We start from the raw sequence: 27,493 nt of genomic DNA on the forward strand, positions 1-27,493 counted from the left end.
TTCTCTCATGATTACCTCTCTTTCTGAAATAATTTTTTTAAAACTTGTTACTGAAATAAGGAGAGAAATTTTATCATTACAAAATTCTAGCAAACATCATGCTTCCTTTTGCAAAATATTCTGAATATAGCCAAGGCTAAATTTTGACCTACAATGAAAAAGACACCAAGCTATTTGTTTCTGCTTCCTAGTTACGCATCCACAAGGTCTGAAAGATTCTCTCCATCACCCTAGCATTTTGTTAACAGCAGTTACTTCACAATCATCAGATATGGCAGAACTCATCCTTTGGCTTGGGCTGATTAACCCTGTGTTGGCAAAGCAACTTTTTCACTGAAGTTACAGCTCTAGGATTTCTAGCAGCAGAACACTGTAAGAAAACCTTTCTTACTGTGAAGCCCCTTCCTGCAGGTTCAGATCACAACAGCAACACACATATTTAAGACAAAGCAAAAACTTCAACAAACATTAGTATTTTCATCAAAGCTGAAGTTCAATCACCTCTAATATTTACATATGGTATTCTTTTAGAAATCATTGTCCTGAAGATTTTTCTTTCCCCAAGTCTTCCCAAGCAATTTAGACTACCATGCTTTTTACAGTTTCTTTTTAAGAACCTTCATTTGCTCTTATATGTTGTGAGCTGTGCTTCTGCCTGCATGTTCAGAAATCATTAGAAATCAAAAATCAGGCTATATTTAGTGTTTGAATATCTAAAAACAGTTCAAGTTGAAAGAAAGGCAATTTCATTGTAACCAATACCTGAAAACACCACAGGTTTAGAAGACTGCTTTGACTTCTCTGTTTGTTGCTTCTGCTCCAAGACTGCCAGCATGCCACCCAAATCCAGTTGCACAGGAATCTGACTCTTCTTACCACTGCTCCTGGATGTTTCCTGAACAAGTTCAGTACCAATCAGTAATGGTTTCCATTTCAGAATGTAAAGACCGTTATTTTGTATGGTGTATTTGTAATACACTCTTAACGCCTTCATCCATTGTAATTTTGATTTTTTACTTGATTCAATGAAAGCATTTTGATCAACTTCAATGTGAAAAGTAAAAAAGTCACAAACCATTCAAAAAACATTTGAATAGCTACCGGAATAAAGCATAAAAGTATAAAGTCTTTAATAAAGGAGGTGCTACATGTCAGACTCCCACTTTGGTCAGACTGCCACCTACCTCTGAAAAACAGAAAAGGATTACCAAAATTGAAAGTTTTGTTAAAAGCAGTGAATCTTCCAGGATATGTGATTGTAATATACATCATTATCTTCAATGCCTTATTAACAAGAGAGGTCATCACCTTTAAGTACCACCTCCTTATAAGCAGTAACCTGTCTGCTTTGAACAGTAGGCAAAAGCAGTGTCCCACACTTAGTACCACATTTAAGGATTCAGAATATACAAAGATTACAAATAAATAATCTAGCAAAGACTATGAAAGGGCAAACTATGACAGCAGAACATGCTAAGGAAGTGACTCTAAGATTCTGTACTTTTAGAAGTCTTATCCTGGAGGATCAATTCACTATAGCTTTTGTTACAATAGGGTTAAGGAATGTCACCTCCTTCTGAGCCTAGGATCTCATCTTGCATCAGAGCTGTACTAGAACCTACTCAGCACAGAACTACTTACTGACTTCACTGCTGCTTTGTATTTTTCCTCCTTGCCCCAAGCTAAGTGGATCTCCTTGCCTCCTTGTCTTAATCTGGCAGAACCACTTTTAAGATGTTCCCAACTCCTTAGGACAATCAGGTTGGACTGGATTTATGCCATGATCAAGTAATACAGGTGGAAGAAAAATTCCTGGTATCTGAAGCTTGCAGACATTAATGAAAAGCTAGAATTCTTCCCTAAACACTGTATCATAAACTGGAGGCTAGCCAATTATTACAGTGCTTTTAATCAAGAGGATCTTGTCACTTATCTCAAATTATGAGCAACAACGTACAAATACAATCACAGATGAGCTTGGACTTAGTCTTATATTTAAATATACTAATTTCCTTTGTCATTTTGAGTTGCAAACTTGTTTTCAACATGAATTGATTTACCTGTGTTTTCTTTCTTTCTAATATAGAAGATGAACCTTGCTTCCCTGACAGTCCATCCACCTTGGGAGTTCCATCCAGCACGGGAGACAAACCATACCAAGGCTCATCAGGGACATGAAACTTTGAAATTTAGAGACAAACGTTGACAAGGAGGAAAAGAAAATATTTAAAGACACATGGAAAAAGGTAAAGATGATTTTGATTTCAAATGGAACATAGACAGTGGGATTGAGTACAACCGTCAACAAGTTTGTGAGTGACACCAAGCTGAGTAGTAAAGTTGAAATGCTTCAGAGAAGGGACGCCACCCAGGGTGACCTTGACAGACTTGAGGAGTGGGCCTGTGTTAACATTACCAAGTTGAACAAGGTGAAGTGCAAGGTTCTAGACCTGGGTCAGGGCAATCCCCAATATCAGTACAGGCTGGGGGATCAGTGCATCGAGAGCAAGCCTGCAGAGAAAGACTTCGGGGTGCTGATGGATGAAAAACTGGATGTGAGCCAGCCATGTGCGCCTACAGTCCAAAAAACCAGTTCCCTCCTGGGCTATGTAAAAAGAAGTGCAGCCAGTAGATCAGGGAGGTGATTCTCCCCCTCAACTCCATTCTCATGAGACCCCACCTGGAGTACTGAATCCAGCTCTGGGGTTCCCAACGAGAGAAAGACATGGACCTGTCTGAGGGGGTCCATAGGACAGCCATGAAAATTGTCAAGGGGGCTGGAACACCTCTCCAATGAAGAAAGGTTGAGAGTTGGGGCTGTTCAGCCTGGAGAAGAGAAGGCTCTGAGAAGACCTTATTGTGGCCTTCCAAAAGTATGAAAGGCTGCTATACTACTTTAATCAGACCAATCATTTCCTTCCTTTTTTTCTCATCTGGAAGGAAAAAACAGCAGGGCAGCTTCATTATCAAATTTGTTACAGAGGAGTATAAGCAACTTAATGATCATGTAAGCTTTGAGAGATTATATCCCACTTCACATTTACAAAAAAGGTTTCTTTCATTTGAGGTGCAACTCTGCATAGCAATTTCTTTGTAACAAATGTGGTCTGAATGATTACTGTGCCTTTTCCTGTTCATTCTTCCTGTCAATGCAATTTACTGCCTCAAAGAAAACAAGGCTGTTTGTTTTTTTTTTAAACCACTAATATTCACAGTGAAACAAAACCAAGGACAAAAATTTCTAGCAGCAAAACCAGTTTCAAATCAACAGAAGCTTAGAACTTCACCTTTATTATTTATTTGCTTTGCAAGAGCAATCATATTTCCAATCCTTGTGATTTATTTAATATGGGAATGAACCCCAAACATAAATCTCCAAATTAATCCTTAGGATTTATTTCACTCATGTAAAAAAAATCCAAAACCAAAAAACCCCCTCATATTTATAACTGATGTTAGATTCAATTTCTTACCCTCACACAGTTTGAGAACAAAGCATTACACTGTTCAGATGCCCTTGAAATTTGATTATATGAACAAACAGCAAAGGCAGAAAGTGAAAGAGTCTCACTATTATTTTTATGAAATGCAAAATCAAACTAGAACACTACCTGTAGGAAAATAAACTACATAGACACAATCAATCTCAACTAACCTCCGAGTGTAAACAACAGAGGTGTCTATGTCAGAAGGTGTAGCCCAGCAGTTCAGAGACCAAAAAGGTATCACCTTTGGAATGGTATGAATCTACTCAATACAGTGAGCAGCTCTTCACAGTCCACATAGTGTCTAAGGGGACTGCCAAGAGCAAAGCCTCGTATCATAAGCACCTACATCTAATCAAAAGAATTCCACCTTTAGTCCCACTTAAAACTTTCAGTCTTTTCCTCCTTATTTTCTTAACATTCAGATAATGTTGTACGATTACTTACTTCAGACTGCTTTCTGACAAGAGTAGATGACTTCTGAGATCCTAGCCTGTTTCTCCTATCAGAAGCAGCTGCCAAATCAGGAAACTCCTCAGCATCCTAAAAAAATAAATCAGAAGATGATTTCATAAGAACTATTAAGTCCATGTTCTCAAAATTGATTTTTCTACATTCAATTTTCTCCCTGTTTCACTGTACAAAAATTCAGAAGCCAAGTACAGCGTCACCAACTATAATGAGCACTACAATGGTTAAGTCATTTATGCAGCAGCTAATTCAGGGCTGAAAGAGCTTACAAGGGAAACGCTTCCAACTGCAGCTTGCTATTGCTGTAAGCTAATAGAAATAATTAGAGGTAAATATCTCCTAAAGGAGTATTTTTCAGATCATTTAATAGCCTTACAAACAAATTCCCTCTTCTTCCAGTAGTCTCCACCTGTGCAATTCTTCCTTAAACATGTGAGTGGTGAAGAACAAAAAGGGCAGGCGAAAGGGTAGTAACTCTTGACTACAGTATGGAAATAAACAGATAAATCACTCAAGCGATTATGCAGGCTTAGACGGGAGAGTAAGTTTTATTAGTAAAGGATACATTATCCGGACTCCAGATTAACTAAGTGCAGACAGGCTGGAGCTTGCTCCACACTGGTCACTTTATAGCCACTATCTCAACCATAATGATACTCATCCACCAGCTTGTTTTTCATTCAATTGCTTCTCCTCCCACTTTCCGAGACACATTTTTAGCTGTGATACAATACTACTGAACATACTAACACTCTGCAGCCCAGAAGATTTAATTTAGTAAGTTCAAGCTCGGAAGCTCTAGCATAAGGACAGACACACCTCATTACTGTTTTTGAAGAAGCATGGAACCATGCCAAAAGATGACTGCAAGAAAGGGAAAAATGTTTGATAAACACATTCTTCCTGCTTAGGGACATCTTGAACAAGAGGTAGTACCTTCACATTTAAACAGCCCTCACTAGAATTAAATTTTTATTTGGGTGTGTCCAATCACATACTGAATTAAAATTAACTTCTGGCATTTGCAACATCCTGTAGTAAAAAGAGTAATTAAAATCTAGCACTCAGTGTAAAATTACACCTCCATATATTTACTCTTAATTCACTAATTAGGACATCAAATAATTTCCTTTTTATTTCCTTATCAGTTCTGATTCCCACTTAACCATCTATCTTACAGACTGAGAAGTCAGTTTATTCAGTCTTGCCTCCCACAGAAGTTGCTTCATACCTTTTCATTATTTTTGGAGCCTTTGGTCTATCTTTTTTAGTTCAAGTATGTGTATTTTTTTAAGGAGTCGCAGAAACACAAAAAACCAAAATCCACACCATCTTTAGACTGGACATGTCCTGGATTTATGTAATATCATAACCCATTTCCTTTTCTATTAGTAATGCCCACCACTGTTTGCACATTTGACTAGTTCTACCAGGACTGACAGGATTTACAATAGCAGCTTCATTTTTTTCCCCCTCAGGGAAAATAACTAGCTCAGGGCCTACCACTGTGTATGGTAAAACAGGATTACTCTTCTCCAAATGCATCCATTTATGCTCATTAACAGTGTATATAAATGAATGACTTTTATAAAACTAGCAAGCAAACCAATATACTGCTCTGGATAGCGCCTATCTGCACATAACAGAACTTTCTCAAACCTCCTGGGTGCCAGAAGTTTCACATGTATGATCCTTTCATGCCTTTTGCTTTCAAGAGCTTCATACAAGCATCTCACCCATTTTTCAAACAGATGAGCACACAAGAATTCCCAGCAAACCACAAGGGTCTGCAAGCTATTCCTCCCTGCCACAACAGATGCTGCATCTACAGCATGAATTTCAGTGCAATGCGTATGCCCTGTTCCATGACTCCATATCATTTTTTCCCCATTTTTGTCTTCAATAGCCTAATTACCTTCCTACTATTCTCCACGACTCCTGCCATTCTCTTTTCATTTAGATGGTAAGTCATTCACAGGTCAGACGTTGTATGGCAGCACACAGTAAAAATTGATATGTTCTCATTAGAGAGAGAACACGCAGATCTTTGATTCTACCCACAACTCCCTAACACAGACATCCATAACCAGTCATTTCTTCATTTCTTGTGCTGTTCCAGGATAACGAATGACAAATGAAAAGAAAGCGTAGCCACAGTTCTGCTCCATGTCCCATGTTAAAATGTACAGAACAGAAGCCAGCCAGGAATGCTTCTTTGTGCTGTCATTTCACAGACGGATCATTATGTACACTAGAGCAAACGTATAAATAAACACATGTACACGGTGCTGCCCAATACTGGGCTTTCAGTGAAGCAGTGTTAAACCACAGACCATACAACAATTCTCTAATGTGGAGGGTCTAAAGCCCTCACAATATTGATACAAAAAGTTTCAAAATACTACTCTGCTTATTACAGCTATGTGAATTTAGAAAAACACCTGGAACTAGCAATCAGCAAGCAGTGACAACTGTGTTACACAGAAATTGCTCCCAGATGCAAGATGGGTAGAATTGTAATACTAGTACCATATTCTTTAAAACTGTGGCACGCTATGGTACCCAGCCCTTGTGCTCTTTGCTTTCTGCAACAGTTACTACAGAGTATTTTTCATTTAGGAAATTTGACTTATTTTTGTTACCTGTTAAAATCCAGACTCTCTGACTCATCATTCCATATTTGCTCCTAAGCCTCTTTGCACTCCTCTGTGCTCACTGAATATGTAAGTCAAAAAGCATAACTGTTCCCTACCGGTAATTTCTGACAAACATGTCAACTGAAACGGACCTGAACCAACACCCCCTAAAAATGGGATATGAACTTAAATTGGTACAAAGCTGTGTTAACATTCAGTGTTTCAATATACTCATAAAATGTATCAACAAAAACCTCTTCACTGTACCTCAATCCTTGGTGGTTCCTGTATAGTAGTAAATTCATTTTGAGGTTTCTCTACATCAGTAGGTGACTTTGTTTTTTTCTTCTTTTTCTTCTTCTTTTTCTTCTTTTCTGACCCTTCTTCAGGCTCAGTTTCACTAGCATCATTTTTTGTTTCTGACTGCTGAAAAAATCATAAGGCGTGACCATCAGAAATTGATTTATTCCAATACTACCTACCAAAATAAATGCAAGTGATGACAACTGCACAACTAAAAGGTATCTTAATCAGTCCAGGCTAGGACATTAAATGGACAAGCAAAATTCAAGCTCTCTTTAGAAATTCAGAGCTACTGCAAAAATTCTTCATTTGAAGCCCATTTCACAGTTATCAGAATGTATTGGAACTATTGAGATTTCAGTAGGAAACATCCTCTCAAATAAGGCAAGAGTTCCACGTTTCACGTCTCATTCTGAGGATCAGAAATCTGAAAAAAGTCCAGCCTAAAAGTTGGAAGTTTGTGTTGCTGGAGTGGCACTGTCTTTTTGACACCTTGTTATTCTTTTCCACTACAAGAGAAGAAAAAGTCTAATAAGGACAAAGTAACTTTATACTACTTCTTAAACACTACATTAGAAGTGGACACTGTACAGCGCCTAGGAAAAATACGGCAGTAACTCATACCAAGACACACAATCACACAGTGACATAAATTAGTTTAGAACAGACAATTCTCAAGTACCTTTGCTTCACTATCCTGCTTTGCTTTGCCTCTGGAAAGACCTTCAGATGCTGGTGATGACACAATTTTCTTTGGGGGCTGTGAAAGTACCATGGCCCAAGACACAGGTGGCTGAGCAGAGCCATCTACAGGTGTTTCAGGCAATGCTGCTGAGACAGAAAGTGATATACAAAGATGTCTCAAAGAATATTCTTCTTATATTCAAAAGAAAAAGGATCAGTAATTAATAAATCAAGGATTAGAAAATACAGCAAAACCATATTCCTTCTGAGGAAGGACTGAAATAAGACACTGGGTCACACATTTCATTTCTCCAGAAAGCTTTCTAGAATTGTAACTACTTATGTTATCCAGCACTATCTACATATATTTAGCCCAATTAAATTATAATTGAAATCTATACTGTGGCATAATAGCTACATACAATAATTCCATGCTAATTTTCTAAGCTATCTTTATTTAAAATAATGCATTTATGCTACATTTACATACAAAATTCCTTCAATATTTATCCAACTCAGTCACACAGCTTTCATGTAAAGGTCCCACCAGTATTTTCTACTTTCTAAAACCCTCCCAGTTTTACAGACATATGCATCAGCTGAAAGACTTCCTTAGTATACAAGAATTTTACCTACTACGACTCAGAGGTATCAATGTTTTGAAAGAACTCACAATTAATTTTTTAAATATTCCTAACACGCAACAAATACCGAACAAAATCTCAATTTTTCTTTAGGAATGAGAAGAAGTTTCACTGAACAATTAAACAGCATATTGGGTTTACAACAGCAAGGCTTTGGTAGCGGAGGGAGGCTGCAGGGGTGGCTTCTGTGAGAAGGTGGCCACTGCCAGCCCCAGCCGGCTCCAAAGCAGACCCACCGCCAGGCACAGCTGAGCCAGTCAGCGACACTGGTGGCATCTATGTGATAACATATTTAAGAAAGGGTAAAAAACACTGCGCAGGAGTTTTGAGAGAGAGGGATAAGAAGAAATGTGAGAGAAACAGCCCTGCAGACACCAAAGCCAGTGAAGGAGGAGGGGGAGGAGGTACTCCAGATGCTGGAGCAGAGGCTCCCCTGCAGCCCCTGGAGAAGACCATGGTGGAGCAGGCTGTTCCTGCAGCCCTGCAGAGGAGCAGAGAGGAGCTGCAACAAACTGACTGCAACCCCCATCACCCTGTGCTGCTTTGGTCAGGGAAGAGGTAGAACAGCTGGGAACGAAAATGTGAAAATGAGCTCTGGAAGAGGAGTGGAGTAGGGGGGAAGAGTTTTCAGGGTTTTTTTGTTTCTCACAATCCTACCCTATTTTTAATTGGCAACAAATTAATCTTCACCAAGGCACATCTGCTTTGCCCTTGATGGGTGACTAGTAAGCAAGCTCTCTGTCCTTATCTTGACCCATAAGCTTTTTTACCTTATTTTTTCCTCCTGTCCTGCTGAAGAGGGAGAGTAAGAGAACAGCTGGGTGGGAGTCTGGTGCCAGGCAAAGCCAACCCAGCACAAACAGCTACTTTACTCTGGGTGACAGGAATTCAGGATAGTGTGTAAGGAAAAAACGTTATCAGATCATAGAATGGTGTGGGTTGGAAGGGACTTCAAAGATCATCCAGTTCCAACCCCCCTGCCATGGTCAGGGACACCAGGCGGCTCAAAGCCCCATCCAGCCTGATCTTGAACACTTCCAGGAATGGGGCATCCACAGCTTCTGTGGGCAAGATGACTTTAAGTTTTCTGGAATACCTTTATCTTTACAGGGCCCTTCAGGGGCACTTCAGAAGATTAACCTGTCCTTTCTGAATCTTTACTGATGTCACTGGAAAATAATGACCGAACTGTCCAGACTGGTGCGTGTCTGTGTATACAAAGAAATCCAGTGAGGAGCACTTGGACAATTCAATGCGTAATGCATGCAATGCCCCCGTGACAGAGTCCTGCTGAACAGAACCTTCTTAAACACAATTCCAGATTCAAGTATTTCAATTAAATTTAAATACACAAAATACTTGAAACTAGCCACTTGATAGCTTCTGGAAATAACAAAAAGAAAATTTCTGCATCCCCACAGCCACACAACGTGTGAGTAAAACAAAAATATGGGATATTTCAGCATTGCAGTTCTCCACAGCTATCCTCCTTTACTTAATGTTAAAATTATGTATGCCACAGAATAATGTATAGGTACACACTAGACTCCAGACCACCAGCTAACTAAAACAAATCTGCTTATCAAGACTGTATATTTACCTCTCAATTATTCTTGAAAAAATCTGCAAATTACTCAAAAGACTTCCAATAATCAATACACATTACTTTCCTTTTAAAAACATGGGAGGCAACTACAGCAACACATGCCGTTGAGCATCAATGACACAACACAGAAGGGCTCAGTACGGGATCCAGTTCTGTTTAATATCTTTACAATGATATGGATGAGGGGATCGAATGCACCCTCAGTAAGTCTGCAAGGCACACCAAGCTGGGGGGGAGTGTTGATCTGCTTGAGGGCAGGCAGGCTCTGCAGAGGGAGCTGGACAGGTTGGATCAATGGGCCGAGGCCAGTTGTATGAGGTTCAACAAAATGTGCCGGGTCCTGCACTTGGGTCACAACAACCCCATGCAACACTACAGGCTCGGGTAAGAGTGGCTGGAAAACTGCCTCGTGGAAAAAGGACCTGGGGGTGCTGTTTGACAGCCAGCTGAACATGACCCAGCACTGTGCCCAGGTGGCCAAGAAGACCAACAGCATCCTGGCTTGTATCCAAAACAGCGTGGCCAGCAGGGCTAGGGAAGTGAACGCCTTCCTGTACTTGGCACTGGTGAGGCTGCACCTGGAATCCAGTTTGGGCCCCTCACTGCAAGAAAGACACTGAGATGCTGGAGTGTGTCCAGAAAAGGGCAACAAAGCTGGTGAAGGGTCTAGAGAACAAGTTTTATGAGGAGTGGCTGAAGGAACAACTGGGGTTGCTTAGCCTGAAGAAAAGGAGGCTCAGGGGAGACCTTACCACTCCCTACAACAACCTGACAGGAAGTTGCAGCAAGGTAGGCATCAGTCTCTTTTCCAAAAAAAACAAGTGATGGGGCAAGAGGAAACAGCCTCAAGTTGCACCAGGGGAGGTTTATATTGTATATTAGGAAAAATTTCTTCACTGAAAGGTCTGTCAAGCACTGGAACAGGCTTCCCAAGGAAGTGGTTAAGTCACCACCACGGAGGTATTTAAAAGATACCTTTATATATACATATATATAAATGTATAGATGTGGCACTTAGGGACACCGTTTAGTGGCAGACATGGCAGTGCTAGGTTAATAGTGGTTGGACTCTTACAATCTTAAAGGTCTTTTCCAACCTAAATGACTATGATTCTACAATCCCACTTTTGATCAGCTGATTAAATTTATGAGCATGAATGAGCTCATTTGCAAGAAAAACTCATACAGCTTTAATGTTTTTGGTTTTTTTCCTTTTGTAATGCGCTTGCTGTTTAATTCATTTTTTACTTTACACATCAAAAACTCCTCAGAACACTCTAGTTTGCCAAATTGATGAAATGCAAGCTGTTAAAATACAGGCAAATATTCTGTGACAGAAGCACTTACCTCTACCATCAAATGAAGAGTGAATTAAGTTGGCTAGTGTTTCATCTGAAGTTTTTGATGAAGCTTTGATTTCCACAGAAGTATCTTCCTGTAAAATACAGTCAGGTATCATAAAACTAGGATTAAATCACTGACATAAACTGAGCTAAACATAAAAACCCCCATGAATTAAAAAATCCTCAACCTGCGTACAGATAAAGGCGCAAGGAATTTTGCAGTCCGACATTTTTTGTTGTTTTTCTTAGTGGAACCATCGTTTCAACCCTATAGCATTACAAAATACAAGCAGATACCTCTTCACTGCTGTACAAGCAAGATGATGCCTTCTTACATTTTAAAAAAGCATTTGAATAATGATTCCAAGAAGTAACAAGAAAAAAGTGTTGATGTTTTTAATGCACTTGGAACAAAGTCCATCATCAAACTCAAACTAGCAATCGAAAAGAAAACTCAAGTGACAGCAGAGAGGTCTTTTTTCCAGCATAGGCAGTTTTCCACTTAAAGGCACTGGAAATACTGTGCTGTTTGGATCCTTCAAACTTATTCATCCTTAATCACTAATGAAAACTCTGATTCAATATATGCGACATACCGCTGAATGTGTCAGTATTGTATATATTAACAGATAGGGAAGAAGGAAATCAAGAAGAAGAAGGAAGTTAAATGCTTACATCTTAATATTTTTTCCTCATTCTGGAATTCAGTTCCTTATTTTTATCCTTTAGCATAAAGTACAGTATTCCAGACTTTTTTTTCCCCTTTTTTAAATCTGTTAAAACTATTGGGTAAGTGACTGCTTACCTATTACTTCCAGGTGAGAGAAAAAACAAGAAGTTGTTAAGAAACCGCCAGAGCATACGTGCTCTGTGTAAGCAAGCTAGAAGTCTAGACATAGCAGTACCAACCTAAATTCTAACAATACTTGGCTTTCCCTGCATCTACTGGCAGCACAGACAAGGAAAGAATACTGAGAAAGGGTAAAAGAGGAGACAGCAAGCATTGACAACACCATCTACAAAAAGAACTGTAAAACCTCTAGCTCTGAAACTCCATGCTTGCAAGGTACTTAAACAGGTCTTAAACTACAATACTGAATGCAAAGTACTTGCATTGAGAAACATTTCAACTTTAGACTGTTTACTTGTTTTTGAGTTCTGCAACATGAAAGCATCAGCTAACCTCTGTGTTCAACAAAAGAGACACCTGTGGTTGACTAAGGCATGTAATATTACTTTCTGCTGAACATACTGCTCCACTTTTATGCTGCCCATTCAGTATGTCACTGCGTCCCAGACTCTGTGACTTGTGGAAATCCAGAACGGTAGCTTCAAACACAGGTGCAGGAAGAGACTCTGCTTTTGGACTTTGAGTTGACTTCTCGTTTGTAGTTTTATTGAACCTGTCTGAATAAAGCATGTGAATAATTAATGTTGCTTGTGATCATTTCCAGGTATGTTTTATAGTACACTAATTGACATCACTACAGTAATTGTCACAAGAATTACTGCTACACATAACTCTCATTAAAAAAAGCAACCTAGCAATTATAAATGACGTGTATACACAACACCGACTCAGCAAGCAACTGTAAATTCAGATGCTTGCTTAGGAATTTTTTTGTATCAGTTTACAAGAATTTGTTCAATCTGCAAAAAGGCGTAGTTCCCCATCCCATGCCAAAAAGTCACACAGGAAAGAAATCCTGTTCCTCAATTATTCTAGATTTAGAAACATGGTCAGAAATTGAAGGCTACAGCAGAGTTGGCCATTTTACATCTATTCCATGTATTTCTATCCAAACACATTTGTACCTGGCTTCATGGAATCTCTGCTGCATGTGGAGGTCTGGAATGAAGTCCTGTTCACAATTCTGGCAGAAGCGTCATCTCCATCATGCCTTTTCTTGTCTAATTTTTTCTCACTCTCTTTTGATCTCCTCTGCTGCAAGAATTTGTGACGTATTTAGTTGATTTTACTTGAACATTGTAAAGGCATCAAGTTTGCCTTGAGTTACTGTTAAATACCTCTGCATCTGGAGCGCGGCCACCAAGTTAGTGAAACATAAACACTTTACCATAACCATGAATAACCAAACAAAGAGGAACAGCCAGTTAGAAACGTGTTACTTGATTTTATCTACCTTGTTAGCTGTGCCATTTTTAACGTGTACTATAGCTCATGCAAAAGGGACTACTCCATACATTCCTAGACAACTGTACTTTTAAGATCGCATCAATCACAGCATTTCCAATAGTTTAAAGTTGTTTGATCTAAAATCACCCAGTCTGATTTTCTAAAGCTGAGTTTCTTCTAGAACAGGGCTAAAATCTTAAAAGCATTCAATCCTTTGACTAAACAACATACTATGGGCAAAGCCAGGCAAGACTGATGTCACAACATCCAAAACACTTGGAGCAGACAGAAAGTAATTAGAAAAGATACACCTATATGATTCCAGTAAAGGAAACATTCATCTATACTGTAAAATCCAGAAATCCCTGTAATTCTCACAAGAAACATAGTATGGCAGAACTGAGCTCAGGAATCAGTATGGCAGGCAAGGAACAAGCACTAAGCCTGCATCTATGCAAGTATCAACCTACGTAAGTAGCTTAACTTTTTCTGATTACAGGATGCTGGCTAAATTCAGAGCACATCTGGCAGCAACATTATTTTCTTGGGTGGCAGGACAAGGCAATTCCTGACCTTCAAAGCTAAATTGCTGAAGCTACAGGAAATGTGATCACATTGATGCAAAGCTGCAAAGATCAAGCCTTCATCTCCAAGCTTACAAAAAAATAAATGACAGGAGCAACAATAGAAAGACTGTGAAACATTCCACAGCTCAGCCCAAGCCCCTACAAAAATCACAGAACTCCTCCTGGAAGCCAAATTTCAGTTTCTTCATATGACATCACCTGTGTGATGCTGAGCTAATCACGTCCCCAGACAGTTTCAGTGTTTAATTTTTCTCTATGTCTAGTAGTGCATACTTGGGGCCTGATCTTACAACCTCCTCTACACAGGCCTGACCACAGTGAAGTCACCAGGTCCCTGCCTAGGAAGTACAGTCCACCAGGATGTGACTGGAGAACAGATTACTTGAACCTGTTGGAAACAACAGCAGCCTTACAGATTCAAGAGACACAATGTCAACCAGGGAGGGAAATGGGTTAATAATAAATTTGATTTTTTTTTTCCCCCCTGATTTTTACATCTTGAGGAGTTTGTCTGTCTTTTTGTTTGAAAGTATTATCCAAGTTTCAGGAAATTTATGTCCAAAAAAGCACACACAAAAAATGACAAATGTTTACTGAACTTCTGTTTTACTTTTGACTGAATGACAATGTTTCTAACATGAACTTTTTCTTCCCTCTCAATACCAACACAAATTCCTATTCTCTTGTGGACTGTCTTCTTACCTGTAGCACATCTTGGAAATTCTTCAATGACAGATGTGGTCTCATCACTTATCAGCCACACAACTGATGACAGCTACCAGGTCTCTCAACTCAGGTTCATGGAAGCTGCCACTGGGCTCAAAAAAAAGACCTTCCCCACCTTCCCCCAAGCCCAAATAGGAAAGCATTGTTCACAAATGGTCTTTCCCGCTCCCTCCAACCCTCACTGTTCTTTGAGAAGAAAGAATAAAATTCCCCTCATGTTCCAAAAATACTAACTGAAAAACTGTCATCTGAACTGCAGAAATCCATGGACTTTTTTGAACTCTGAAGTTGGGCATATTACTATCATCCTCTTTAAACGCCATCCATTATCATGACAATAACAGAGCGTGATTATTCACTTCAAAAAATGAACCAAACATTTAGAAATAAGAATTTAATTTAATTTTTAAAAAGCATGTATTTGCTCACCTTTGAAACAGTCTTACTTTCTCGTCTGATCGGATATGTTTGCTCAGCAGATTCACTGACTATTCCTGAACCATTATTTTGTGTTGAGTTGTTAGAATGATATTGTGAGCCAGCTACTGGATATACATTTGCAACAACATCAGATGAGTAAGAGCAGCTGGAGTATTCACGGAAGGCAGGATCTCCCAAAACACTACGTGATGCACATTGAGAAAGAGATGAAAAGTCATCCTGGGGCAAATCTTCAGCATATACATGTTGCCTAGATAAACATACCAGTCTTTGGCTGAAGAATTTGTTTAACAAGAAAGCTGTATTTCAGAAGAAAACTGTTCCCTGTTACTTCAGTTAAGTATACACCCACTGCTGTAGACAGCTTTAAAAATAATTAATTTTGTTTGGGGAAAGCATGTAGTTTAGCAAATATTTTAAAACCCAGATGTTATCTGTTCCCAAGTTCCAAAGCTAGTCTGCTTTGCAGTTACAGCTCTCATTTCTGTTTAAGGTTTGTCAGTGTTCTTCATATTTCTTTTCTGTAGGCTTTTTCTTGTGAAACAAACCAAAAGCACAGTATAACTACAGGACATGCATTACATACTTGACTACAAAAATACAAACATTACAACCCATCTTAAAATGCCATAATAACAAAGCAGGAGTGTAGCATCTTATGGGGTATAACACATGTATGAAATACAATAGAAAATTAAGATAATAATTAACTGACCTGCATTTAACCATCATGGTTTACAAAAACACGACATGCCTGGGGCGTGTCTTTTTCCTTCAAATGTATACTCAAAGTTTGCTTCCAGTCTCCCCCTACACTTTGTACAGAAACTACACACTAATATTCAAATTTGATAGGGGAGAAAGTAAATTTCCCAGTTTAAGGAAGTTGCATTTAGTATTTAAAACTGTTTGCCATGAAGTGGCCAACCTCTGAATCTTGGGTAGGTAATGAAAAACAGAGAAACTTTTCCATCACAACAAGACACTTCAGATAACACATTTCTTATTGTCTGTTGCAATTCTGATAGACTATGCAAAGGAACTCTTAGAATCGTAAGTCTACACAGAGAAGAAAAGTAACAAATTAGAGTAAAAAAAAAATAACTATGCCTCAGTCCCAAGACGGTAAAATATGAATCAGAATATTGCTGCTGTCTGCTGTTTTTTTTTTTAAAGTTAATGCTGTGTTTTTTCTAATGCATAGATCAGGCTGTACTCACCTCAATGTTCAATTGCTATTAAAAATCAAAATACTAAGATTTCCTGTAGGATGAAGTGAAGGCCTACAATGAGTTTGTTCACTACGGCTCTCCAACTGAACTTGTCAGGACACAGCAATAACTTCACAGTACATCACAAGATTCTTACAAGACTCTCAATTATTGCAGTCCTATGTAAGTTTTTTTCTGGCTTGCTCTGGGGTTAACAATACTTTCTTCTGTAAGTCTACCGTGAATGTCTTTTCTTTCAGGCCTTATTAGAATAAAACTTCTATAAACCTGTAGCATTCTTACTAAAACTGCCCTTCTGGGGATGCATGGGTTGTGGAGAGGGGATTCAGGAGTCGTCCCACATATCAATTAAATGTTTTACAGTATAAGAAACCTTCTTAGAGGATCTTCCTCTTCCTTTTATATATTTATGCCAGCCTTGTTTTAATACACAACCATTCTTTCACCCAAGGACTGTATTCATCTCCTTCCAAAGCACGGAGACAGATCCATCATTACAGACCAAGAAATCCTCCTTAATGCTCTGTAACAATACAAACCCTCAAGAGTGCTAGACAAGGTACCAGACCTAGGCCCAAAGAACAAAAATGCAAAAACCTAAACCATGAAGACAATGCACAAACACTTCTATGGCTAGAGTATTAATGCATCAGAGTTTTGACTTTGTAAGAGTATTCAGTGTCTGAAACTGGAAGGCTGAAAACCCCAAGAAACAAGATTCAGAAAATAGACATACTTATCCAAAGATGGTTCCTGAACAAATGGGTAGCATGTAGTTAAGTACCTAGGAAAAACACATGCCTCTGATGGTTCTGACCATGCCACAGTTACCGCCGCATGCTTTGGGACAAATGGTTTGACCTCTGCTGACAACTTGATGCCCTAAGAAACAAAATGTTTTTTGGCTACATGCATTTGGAGATTAATGTTATAAGTGAAAAATACTCATCCTTGTGAGCTTAACTGTCTTTATAGGAAAGTGTCAGTTTGCTCTCTTCTAACAACATGCAAAGCAATAAAGCTCACCAAAAGGAAACAGAGGAAGAGGGAAAAACAAACCCAAGGATTCTAAGATAAATGTGACTGTTCTGGAACGCTATTTCCTTTAATACCCACATTTATAAGTACATACAAAGGTCAGCTATGGAAAGGGCAGAGGCCTGCTTAACACAAGATGCAGTAAACACTAATATATGAATTCTTAATTTAGAGTTGAATGGCATAAGCTAAAACTCATAAATATACTAGCACTACTGTAAAATAAAACTCTGGAAGTATGTAACAATAATGGCTTTGTGTACATTTGTATTTTATGGCACTCGTCTGAAATGAATACTTAATCATATAGCCTTCTCATTACTGGCACAACACAAATCTACTGAAGACAAATTTTCCATTTGTTCTGAATTACCATCAGCTTGAACTGGATATGTATATATGGAAGGACACTGAAATGACATTCAAAGTATTTACTGCCATTACCATGTTATACAGCTTTAGTCACCCAAATACATGCCAGAAGTCATTTCTATAGGTGATTGTGTATTTTGCAGTAACTGACGCAATTAATGAAAACTGGGATTTTTTCACTTGTCAAAGCCAATTTCAATAACTGAATAACACACAAAGCCTTTAGAAATATTTGAACAGCAATTTCAGTGCTTGACAATATGAGCTGGATTTCCTGCATCCTCTAGTACAGGGGTCCTCAAACTTTTTAACCAGGGGCCGGCGCGGATGCAGTGGCAGGCAGCCATCTGCGGCTGCTTGGTTCCCCCCAACCCCCGGGGGGGGGGGGGCGGGGGGGGGTCTGTATACCGGGGGCCGGATTGAGGACCCTGGGGGGCCGTACCCGGCCCACCGGCCGTAGTTTGAGGACCCCTGATCTAGTGGCTCAGCAGTCCCTTATATCATAAACGTTTAAAGGTCTCCAATAGCCTAGAGTAAATTACAAATAACTAACTCTTCCCCTTCTGAATTTACCCAGCAGATCCGAAATATACAGTGAACGTACACTGTAACTGCGACAAATAAACCGCGAAATTGGCACAGTGAAGCACACCATATGAAAAGCATGAGCTTGGGAGGTAACTAAAGCATTATTCAACAATCATTGCGATCACCACGACGTGTGTCACTGAAAGCGACTGTGACTGCAGGCTAATCGCCAACTTTAGAGACCCCGAGCCTGGCCAGTAAGTCCTCGTGCAACGCAACGGCGTTGTTCCTGGCTGGGATCTGTGCACCCTTACTCAAAGCGAGCGGGACGCCTACCTGCCCTCGCAGCAGGAGCTCTGAGCGAGAAGCGGGTTTCATACCTAAGCTCGCCGAGGTAACGCGTGGGGCTCCCGCAGCCAAGCGGCGGGGAGGGGCTGGCTGCGCACCCGCCTCAGCCGTCCCGCCGCCCGCCCCTGCCCCGAGCCAAAGGCCGACCCGAGGCGCCGTGCGAGCCACCCGCCTCTGCCGCGGCGGGGGCCCGCGGCCCGGCCGAGCGCTCGGTGCGGCGGCGCCGACCCTGCGCCGACTTACCGCGGCCTCTGCCAGCCCGGCCGCCAGGCGAGAGGGAGACAGCTCGCCGCGGGCCCCGGGAACGAGGCAGGCCGCCCATCTCTCCCACAACGGGCGCAAGCGGAGGCTCCACAACCCCGGTTACGCAGCAGGCCGGGAAAGGCTGGGGAGGGCGCAGGGGAGTGGGAGGAGCCGCCGCCGCCGCCCTTACCTCGCCGCCTCGGCCCGCGCCCGGCCGTCTCTCCGCCGCCATGGCGTGGGCGGGCCGTGGCCCCCCGCCCCGCCGCCCCCAGCGCGGCCGCTTCGCCGCCAGCCCGGGCCAGGCCCAGAGGCGCGCCGCAATGACGTCACCGCCGGGGGTGCCACCGCCCCGCCCCCCCCGGGCCAGGCAGCCGCGGAGCCGCCCGCCGGCGGGGCCCGGGGCCACGCTGAGCACAGCGGGCGTTCGAGGCTGAGTCCGGCGAGCTGCAGTTGCGAGCGGGGGGCACCGGCGAGGAGCAGCCCCGTCCCGGCAGGGCGGCTGAGGCAACAGGTACAGACAGGCCCTGGGGCCTGACCCTCCCTGCTGTGAGGTGCAGCCGATCTTCGTTCCCCCCCCCAAGAGCAGGGCAGAGGGGCACAAAGGTGTTGCGCTCACAGGCAACAGATCAGCATACAGATTTTTCAGGATCACAAGACAGCACCCAGGAATCCGGTGCTAAAGCCCAGGAGGGAAAAAGCATGGTTTCAGCACAAGTCAGTAAGATTGTTACCGATGGCTTTTCTAATTAAGGTGCCTGCCTGGCACTTGGAGATCCCCACTCAAAGGGGTAAGACACCCCCAAACACCAACAGGCTAGTAATTTAAGCATGTCAGAAGCTAGTCTGAGTATTACCTTACCACGACCAGCTTCCTTTCCAGAGTGCTTGCTGTCCCCCATTCAGATAAGGGTTAGGAACTTTGGCATGTAGGGCAAAATAATTCTTCCAGGGAAACAAAATAGGTTCACCCGGTTAATTCCCCCCCCCCCCCCCCGAAGTACATACTGTTAAAAGTTGAACTATTTGTTTTGTCAGGTGAATTAGAACTCTAGGCACTGAGTTTTCATTAGAAGAAACTTTATTTCTTTGTGCCTATTACTGAACAGGTGAGTCACCAATTTGAACATGCAGAAAAGTCAAGTGCAAATGGTACCGAACAGTTAAGAGGTCACATTAGTCAGAACATGCACTGCTTTAATAGAAGAAAATTCAATGAAGACTTAAGTAAGCACTAATGTTAACAGTGAGGGAAGAGTTTCAACAGTCTTCGAACACCATAGCAGCCTACTTTGAATTGCATTTGACTGAGCTTTGTTGCTGTGAATAATACATCTCATGTACAGATATGGGTGTATGATTTGTACATTTCAAAATATTTACTGAATACTACCAAGATATATACACTCATATACAGTTCCAGAAGATCTAGAAGATCGATAACCGGGTGTTCATTTCTGCTCATTCTTTGGAAGAGGTCTTCTGAAGAGAAGAATATGCGGTTCTGTGGAAATAAAATGGAACAATGGGCCAGTCTGTCCCCTAAATCCTGATTACAGGAGTTTCTTCCGTTTAAAAAATCTTGAACAGTAGTTAAAGATTGCTGTCAAGTAATAAACAGGTTAACTCCACAAATATGGCCCCATGTGTAATATTAACAGACCAACTTTGCAGTAACCTTACAACAGTCAAAGACATACTTTTTGAAAGTTTTATACCAAATGTTGGCAGTACCAAACTTAAAATACTTACAGGAGGAAAATACTGGGGAAAATACAGTACTTTTAGTTAGTTTTGGTACTAACTGCCCCTCTACATTAGTCTATTTGATGAGCTTTGTTACTGCAAGTACTCATGCTGTCCTTGTTAGGTACATAGTGTCAAGCATCAACAAAAGCCACTTGTTAGCTAACAATACAACCAGCTTACTTTATTATTGATCTGACTTGTCAACTCCTCCAAAAGTATCAAAGTTAACAGTGGTAAGTTATACTGATTTCTTCACAAGCTTGGAATTCCATGCTGCTGCAATTCATCTCTCACCACTAACTTTTAGTCAGGCTTGTCAATTCTAAGTTACATTGAATGGCTGTTTTCAGTACATCCAAGTTGGTAGGAGTTTGAGGGCTGCACGCTCCATCAATTGAAAGACTGGTTTTAAGTGCTGCTTTTATGTAGGCTGCATAACTACAGTTCAAAATATACTGTAAACTTTGCAGAGCATTAATACAGAACCTCATCTACAAAAGCATCTAGTAAGTTTCTGTACAAAAAGCAGGTATGTCAGCTTTATGATTTAAAAATACACTGCTATGTAAAGTTTGGTTCAGTCACCGAGACACTAACATTATTCAAGAGCTTACATGAAGTCTATTTCTATAGGCAGAGGTAGGAAGTGTTTCTGTTTTGTTCACTGATACACATGGTGTCTGAGAGAGGTTTAAAAGAAAGGCTGTTTTTTTGCCTGCGTTAACAAATGGCTAAAGTAACAAGGGGAAAGAGAGTAATGTAAACATTCAGTAGTGAATTCTATCTGGATTCCACAGGAGCAAATTATGCACTAAACATTTCAGTTGAGCATCAGGCAGTTGATATTTTAGACTCTTGTTCACCTAATACTGTTCAGATGTACTTACCTGGCTCGTGGATCATATAGTGAACCCAACCAAAACTTTGCTGAATACCAAGTTGTCTCCACTCTTCTTCAGACATCAGATGGGATTTTGGCACTCGTTTTGAAAGTTCTCTTGGCAGCATCACATGTCTATAGAGGTTTAATTATTAAACACACATTACATGCATAGACCTACACTGAAAGACAGTAAGCACATTCAGTTATGAATACCCACGTTCACTATAAAGCAGCCTAGGGTGCTGACTGATACCACTACTTTGATTATGAAGCATCTGTCCCGGAATCCAGTTCTAAAACCACTTTGTCTACTCAAGATCACATCTGTAATGCAACATATATTGAAACAGCCTACTTCCTAAAAGAAATTACATTGCTTGTTTGGAAAGACAGGGCACTAACACCACTTCAGAGCCTGGTCTGTCAGCTGAGGAGGAACATACAGCCTGCTCTCCATATTCGCAAGTTACTTTATCACTTAATAGAAAGTGGAGCATTCAGTCTTGGTTTCGCGATCGTAAGAAGGCCACTTTGATCTCTAAACAGAGGAAATGATGGCATCTAAGCGAGCGGGGCAGCGGGGCCCCAGACAGCTTAGGCGGCACAACGCTCCCCCTCCCGAGGCCGCACCCCGCCGGCCCGCGCAGCTAGCGCCACCAGCGAGGCTGATGGGCTGGCACTCCCCACGCGTCCCCTGGCGGTCGCCACCCGGGTCTCGTCAGCAGGGGCCGAGCGCTCCCCGCCGGCAGACCCTGCCCAAGCCCAGCTCTGCCACGGCCGCTCCGCCTCCACCGGAGCGGGGAGCCTTCAGCGCCCTCCGGCTGGCTGGGTCTTGCGTTGCTCGCTCGCCGAACAACCACTCTAGAGGGGCCAGCCGAGACCAGCATTCCAAAGCACCCCCACGCCCAGATGGTCGGAAGCTACGTGAAGAAGCGAGGCACGGCTCTTCCCCGCAGGCTCTACGCCCCTCTGCCCCTCCAGAGGCCAGAGCAAAGCTCGCTGCCGCCGCCGGCGGAACTTACTCCCTGAGGGCATCGCACAAACCCCGGCAGAGGTGCCGGCCCAAGCCACCCCCCTCCGACAGGGCCACCAAGGAGCCCCCTTCTCATGCCTTCTTGCCGGCCCTCCCGCGCTCACGCACAGCCTCATACCGGTACTCGTACTGCTCGTCAAAGTACTTGTCGGAGTAGTAGATCTGTTTGTTCGCCATAACTAGAGGCAGCGAAGGCAGCAGCAGCCTGCTCAGCCCTCTTCACAGATAACCCCACAAACTGAGCACTCGCTTCCGCGCCCCGCTCCGTTTGAATCTAAGAGCTTAACTGTGATTGGTGTTGCCGGGCCAGCCAATAGCGTACCGCGCCGCCACGCCCGCCGAACCGCCGCGTGACTCGAACGCTCGCTGTTCCACCAATCCCTGGAGCGTGCCGGCGGGGTATTACGTAAGGGAGTGACGGTTGGGAGGTAGGCGGGTGGGGGCGCGCGCGCAGCGGCGGCGCGGGGCGCGTGAGGCGCAGGGCCGCGGTGATTGGCTGACCGCCGCCGGGGCCGGGCGGTTCCAGCAGTTTCCAGACTGTACGCGAAGGGGCGGGGGCGGGTGAGGGGGTTGTGGCTGTGAGGCGGCCGTGCAGGGTCCGTATCGTACCTGTGTCGTACCCTTGTCGCGATCGGCTTGGCGCAGCCCTGGCGGCGCGAACGGCTGCAGTCCGGGCTGTCAAGGGAATTGCTGGTGTCGGGCAGCGGACGAGCAGCCTCTCCGTAAAGCCTCCCGTTTAAATTAAATGTGTGCTGTTCCCTGGTGCCGCTTCTGTATGGCATACCCTGGGTGCGGGTGCGTTTTGTGAACTCATGGTGTGCTGGACTATGGGTACTTCACAAACATGGCTGCTCCCTTAGACTTGCAAGGCCGCAGCATCTGTAGTACTTTATGTGCTGTTTTGCTGAGTGCAGACAGAAAATGAACAGGGTGCAGGGGTGTTGACAGCTGATGAATGGGTGTGCAGATGGGATTTACAAACATTCTTGCCCAGCAAAACAGTAAATAAACTGCAGTGTTAAAACACAAGTAGCAGCTTGCAAGGATGTGATAAAGAGTCACTGCAGGTCCTTGGGGTATGGATCTGCTAGCATGAATTTTTTTCAGTAAATAAATACTGAATTCTGTGCTTACCTAAACTCCAGCAGTATTTCTTGAGTGTAGTCCTGTGAGATTGACATATACTTCATGGAAATGTTGACAGGTGATGTGGTCATTGTTTTTCCCTTCACATACTGTGCCTCCCTGTTACCGAAATCTCGGAACGAAGAACTTACCAACACCAATGTGATGCAGGCAAGCAGACACTTCTTTATTAACAGCCGGGTGCAAGAGTGAGTCCTCTCACGATCAACACACACCAAGCTTCAAAATCATACACCATATATAGAACTTATTACTACATATTCATTAAATATTCATGCATAATCATAATACTTACTGAAAATCATTAACATACCCTCCTCCCAAATCCGATTCTGCACAGTAAAGGTTAAAAAAGTCTAGAAATGGGTCTGGAGTACGATTTGGGTAGGTGGTATATGAGTCATTGGTCGCGATCTTCCCCTGCCGGAATTACCTGTTACTAAAGTTCACGGTTTCTTGGCAGGTAACTGTAAGTTGTTCCAGTCGACTCTCCCCAGTTCCCATTAATTCTACATTCTGACATTTCAATGCATTCTCCCAGTCTACCTGTAAATACTGTATCCAATTATCTTAAATCATCTTGAATCTTAAGTCTGTTGTCTAATTATTCCTACTAGGTGATCCTGACCTATTCTTTTGGCCTTGGTGCAGGGCTGTATAGAGGATTTCATAGCAGCTTTTGTTGTGCAACTACTAGTTTCATTAAAATATATTTCTTATTCCTCTATATTTCTATTAAAATGATTTTATAAAATCAAATGAAGTTAATTAATTCCAACTTATTAGCAGATCTGTAACATCCCTACCTGTGGTATGCTGCTGTCTCCTCTCTTTGTTGGGCCTCTGTAGTAAAAGAGGACCAGTTTAATTAGCTTTTGTAGTACGAATAGAAATAATGGGTATTTTCTGTGATCGTGTAGTGCATCTGTCCAAGAACTTCTGATGGGGAAAACAAAAAATTGAACTCTTGAGCGGCACAAGGGCTGACACACATGTGGTAGGGATCACTGGTTTTAGCAGCATCATTTTTACTGGTACCGCAGCCTGATAAATGCTAAAGTTTAAAACAGTCTCATGCCTTATAGCCATTAAAAGGCATGCTTTTTCTCTGTGTCTTAGGGCATGTTGACCCAGGTCATTTATGGGCAAAATGAAGTCATTATTTTTTGTGCTGATGTAGTTAATTGTGTGAAATTCCTTTCATTAAAGATCCTCAGCAGGAACATAAATTCCAGTATGACTGTATGAGCCACCTGCAAGTTTTCTAAGGTGCTGGTTGGATTATTCAAAACAGAATATAAGTTGGTATTTTTCAGCTTGGTTCCAGGCAGCACAACTTAATTTTTTTAATACTTAAGGCAGGCAGAGAGTACACAGTAATTTCTGTTATGAATGGTGTTGTGTAATAATGGAAAAGAACATCAGGCCACCGAAGGGGTTCAGCTGGACAGAAGATGTTTCATCTGTGTGCTTTCTTTATAACCCTTCAGCTTACCTGATACACATAGAACATGAGAGAAAATTGACCTTTATGGAAGCCTACGTAGAAGCCTCCTTTAAGTTCACCCAGAAATGAAAGCCTAGAGTTTCTTTAAAGCAACTGTTCCTTCTATTGCAAATACTCATACCAAGTCATAATTTTGAAGAAGATTAAAAGGATTCTTAGGCAGATACGCATCTGGTTTTGTTCTAGATCCCTCAAATTATTCTGAAAATCCTTGTTCCTGAGGACTGAACAGCTCTATATTTCAGGGAACTGGAAGAGCTAACAAAACTAACATACTGGCTTTATTAATCCAGGGTTAGGAGATCTTATTTAGTACCAAAGTGACATTTTAGCTTCTTTCATCAATTTTTTTCCCTGACAAGACTTAAAAACGTTGGTGAATGGTAAATGATGCCACAGTACCAGGAATTTGTTATGTTCCACTATAAATTTGGTATCTCTTTCCTAAAATAAAAACTTTAATGTTAGGGATATAATTTGTAAAATTACTGAAATAAAGTAATAAGCTTGCTAAATGGTTAAGCTTGTTGAATGATTAAGCTTGATAATAATTTCCAGGCACATGAATGACAAGAAAAGCATCAGGAGAAGCCAGGATGGATTCACCAAGGCAAAGTCATACTTGACCAACTTGCTAAACTTCTGTGATGAGATGGCCTGACAGAGCCAGAGGGAAGGCAGTGGTTACTGTCTACCTAGACTTCACTACAGCTTGTAACACTATCTCCCCTAATATTTTCATAGAGAAACTATTGATGTATGGGCTGAATGTGCAGGCAGTGAGGTGCAGATCACATGAACCTGGAAGGAGTGGCTGATACACCAGAGGGTTGTGCCACCAGGTTGATGGGCTGCAGAAGAGGGCTGAGAGGAACCTCTTGAAGTTGAACAGGGGAAATGAGAAGTCCTGCACCTGGGGAGGCACAACGCCAGGCACCAGTACATGCTGGGAGCCACCCAGCTGGAGATCAGTTTTGCAGAAAAGGACCTGGGAGTCCTGGACACCAAGTTGAGCATGAGCTAACAATGTGCCTTTGCAGCAAAGAAGGCTAATACTGTCTTGGGGTGCGTTAGGATGAATGTTGCCAGCAGCTTGAGGGAGGTTGTGGATAACTGGCTAGCTGAAAAGGGTCACATAGACATAGTCCAGCTGGCTGGACAAAAATGCACATTGCTCTCAGCTTATCTGAAGTAAAGCAAAATACACTGTCTTTGGCTGTTCTTGTTACACAATAACAGGAAGATTTTGGTGGGAAAAGAATGTTGCAGGGGGAACAGATAACTACAGAAGAGAAACAAGGGGCGGACTTGGTATTTAGGCAACTAACCAATAATGAGCTTAACTTTTGTAATATGTATGAGCTAATTATAAGAAGACATAAAAGGTGACTGTAAGGCACAATAAATGAAGTCTGCTGATCACTCATATTGAGTGACTGTGTCTTCCCTCCGTCGCAACAGGAGGTGACCCCTCCATTCAGCACAGGTGAGGCCACTGCTGGAGTACTGTGCCCTGTTCTGGGTTTCCTAGGACAAGGCAGAGATGGAGCTACTGGAGAGTCCAATGAAAGGCCAGAAAGAGGATGAAAGGACTGGAGTATCTCTCGTGTGAGGTGAGACAGAGAGCTGTGACTGTTCAGCTTAGAGGAGGCTTAGGGGGTACCTTATCAATGTGTATAGAAACCTGAAGGCAGGGTGCAAAGAAGAAAACCCCAGGCTTTTACCAGTGGTGTCCAGTAACAGGACCAGAGGCAATGGGCACAAACTGAAATCCTTTTTTTACTGTTAGGGTGGTGGGACACTGGCAGAGGTTGCCCAGGGAGCTGCTAAAGTCTCCATCTTTGAAGATCTTCCAAAGCCACTTAGAAATAGACCTGGGCAACAGGGCCTAGGTGGCCCTGCTTGAGCAGGAATGTCAGACCAGATGATTCCCAGAGGTCCCTTCTAACCTCAGCCATGATGTGTGATAGTCTGTGAAACGGGGCTCTTTCAGCATTTTCTTCAGAATATTGTTATACACAAAGACTGTGACTGTCACACTGGAAAGAAGGGAATAAACTGCTCTGTATCCAGTGTGCAAAGAACAAAAATTCTTAAACTTTGTCAAGGCAGCTTTCTGCTAGACCTTAGGAAACATTTCTTACCAGTACCTAATATAATAATCCAGAACATTTTAGAAAACAATACACCTTGCAGGCATGTTTTAGGTCCAACTGATCCTGTCTCTGATCAGTGATTTCTTTGAGGCCTGTTTCTGTGGTTATCAGTTATGCCTTCCCATTGTAACTTTTGCCAGTATTGACATGTAGAACAAAAATAATGCTTTTTTCCAGTGCTCTAGAATGACTTTTTAA

At 42.1% G+C, this 27,493-nt stretch overlaps 3 protein-coding genes across 20 annotated transcripts in view; 1 reads left to right on the forward strand and 2 right to left on the reverse strand.

The window, feature by feature from the left end:
* SECISBP2 (SECIS binding protein 2) overlaps positions 1-19,118 on the reverse strand; it is a 27,930-nt gene extending 8,812 nt beyond the window's left edge. For 2 of the 16 annotated variants that reach the window (XM_040580725.1, XM_040580721.1), the window contains exons 1-11: positions 19,015-19,090; positions 17,032-17,177; positions 15,052-15,313; positions 12,988-13,117; positions 12,356-12,579; positions 11,177-11,264; positions 7,578-7,726; positions 6,860-7,018; positions 3,933-4,028; positions 2,061-2,180; positions 763-895 (exon numbers count right to left, since the gene is read on the reverse strand). In XM_040580725.1, the coding sequence (XP_040436659.1) occupies positions 763-895; positions 2,061-2,180; positions 3,933-4,028; positions 6,860-7,018; positions 7,578-7,726; positions 11,177-11,264; positions 12,356-12,579; positions 12,988-13,117; positions 15,052-15,313; positions 17,032-17,177; positions 19,015-19,056 (1,549 nt within the window). In that variant the 5' untranslated portion in view covers positions 19,057-19,090. Of the gene's footprint in view, positions 1-762; positions 896-2,060; positions 2,181-3,932; positions 4,029-6,859; positions 7,019-7,577; positions 7,727-11,176; positions 11,265-12,355; positions 12,580-12,987; positions 13,118-14,598; positions 15,013-15,051; positions 15,314-17,031; positions 17,178-18,824; positions 18,953-19,014 lie in introns of those variants that run through there. The other 14 variants (XM_040580723.1, XM_040580730.1, XM_040580729.1 and 11 more) reach the window with 14 other exon arrangements.
* Positions 19,119-19,242: 124 nt separating this feature from the next.
* SHC3 (SHC adaptor protein 3) overlaps positions 19,243-27,493 on the forward strand; it is a 110,954-nt gene continuing 102,703 nt past the window's right edge. For 2 of the 3 annotated variants that reach the window (XM_040580367.1, XM_040580365.1), the window contains exon 1: positions 26,529-26,625. The gene's annotated coding sequence lies outside the window, so the exon portion shown is untranslated. Of the gene's footprint in view, positions 19,336-26,528; positions 26,626-27,493 lie in introns of those variants that run through there. The other variant, XM_040580366.1, reaches the window with a different exon arrangement.
* Positions 20,002-22,761, reverse strand: CKS2 (CDC28 protein kinase regulatory subunit 2). The gene is made up of 3 exons (XM_040580368.1): positions 22,605-22,761; positions 21,458-21,585; positions 20,002-20,325 (listed from the first exon to the last, which is right to left on the reverse strand). Exons 1-3 carry the CDS (start codon positions 22,661-22,663, stop codon positions 20,273-20,275), a joined length of 240 nt encoding a protein of 79 aa, XP_040436302.1. The 5' UTR covers positions 22,664-22,761; the 3' UTR covers positions 20,002-20,272.

Source organism: Falco naumanni, chromosome Z (genome assembly GCF_017639655.2).
Source record: "Falco naumanni isolate bFalNau1 chromosome Z, bFalNau1.pat, whole genome shotgun sequence".
NCBI lineage: Eukaryota > Metazoa > Chordata > Aves > Falconiformes > Falconidae > Falco > Falco naumanni.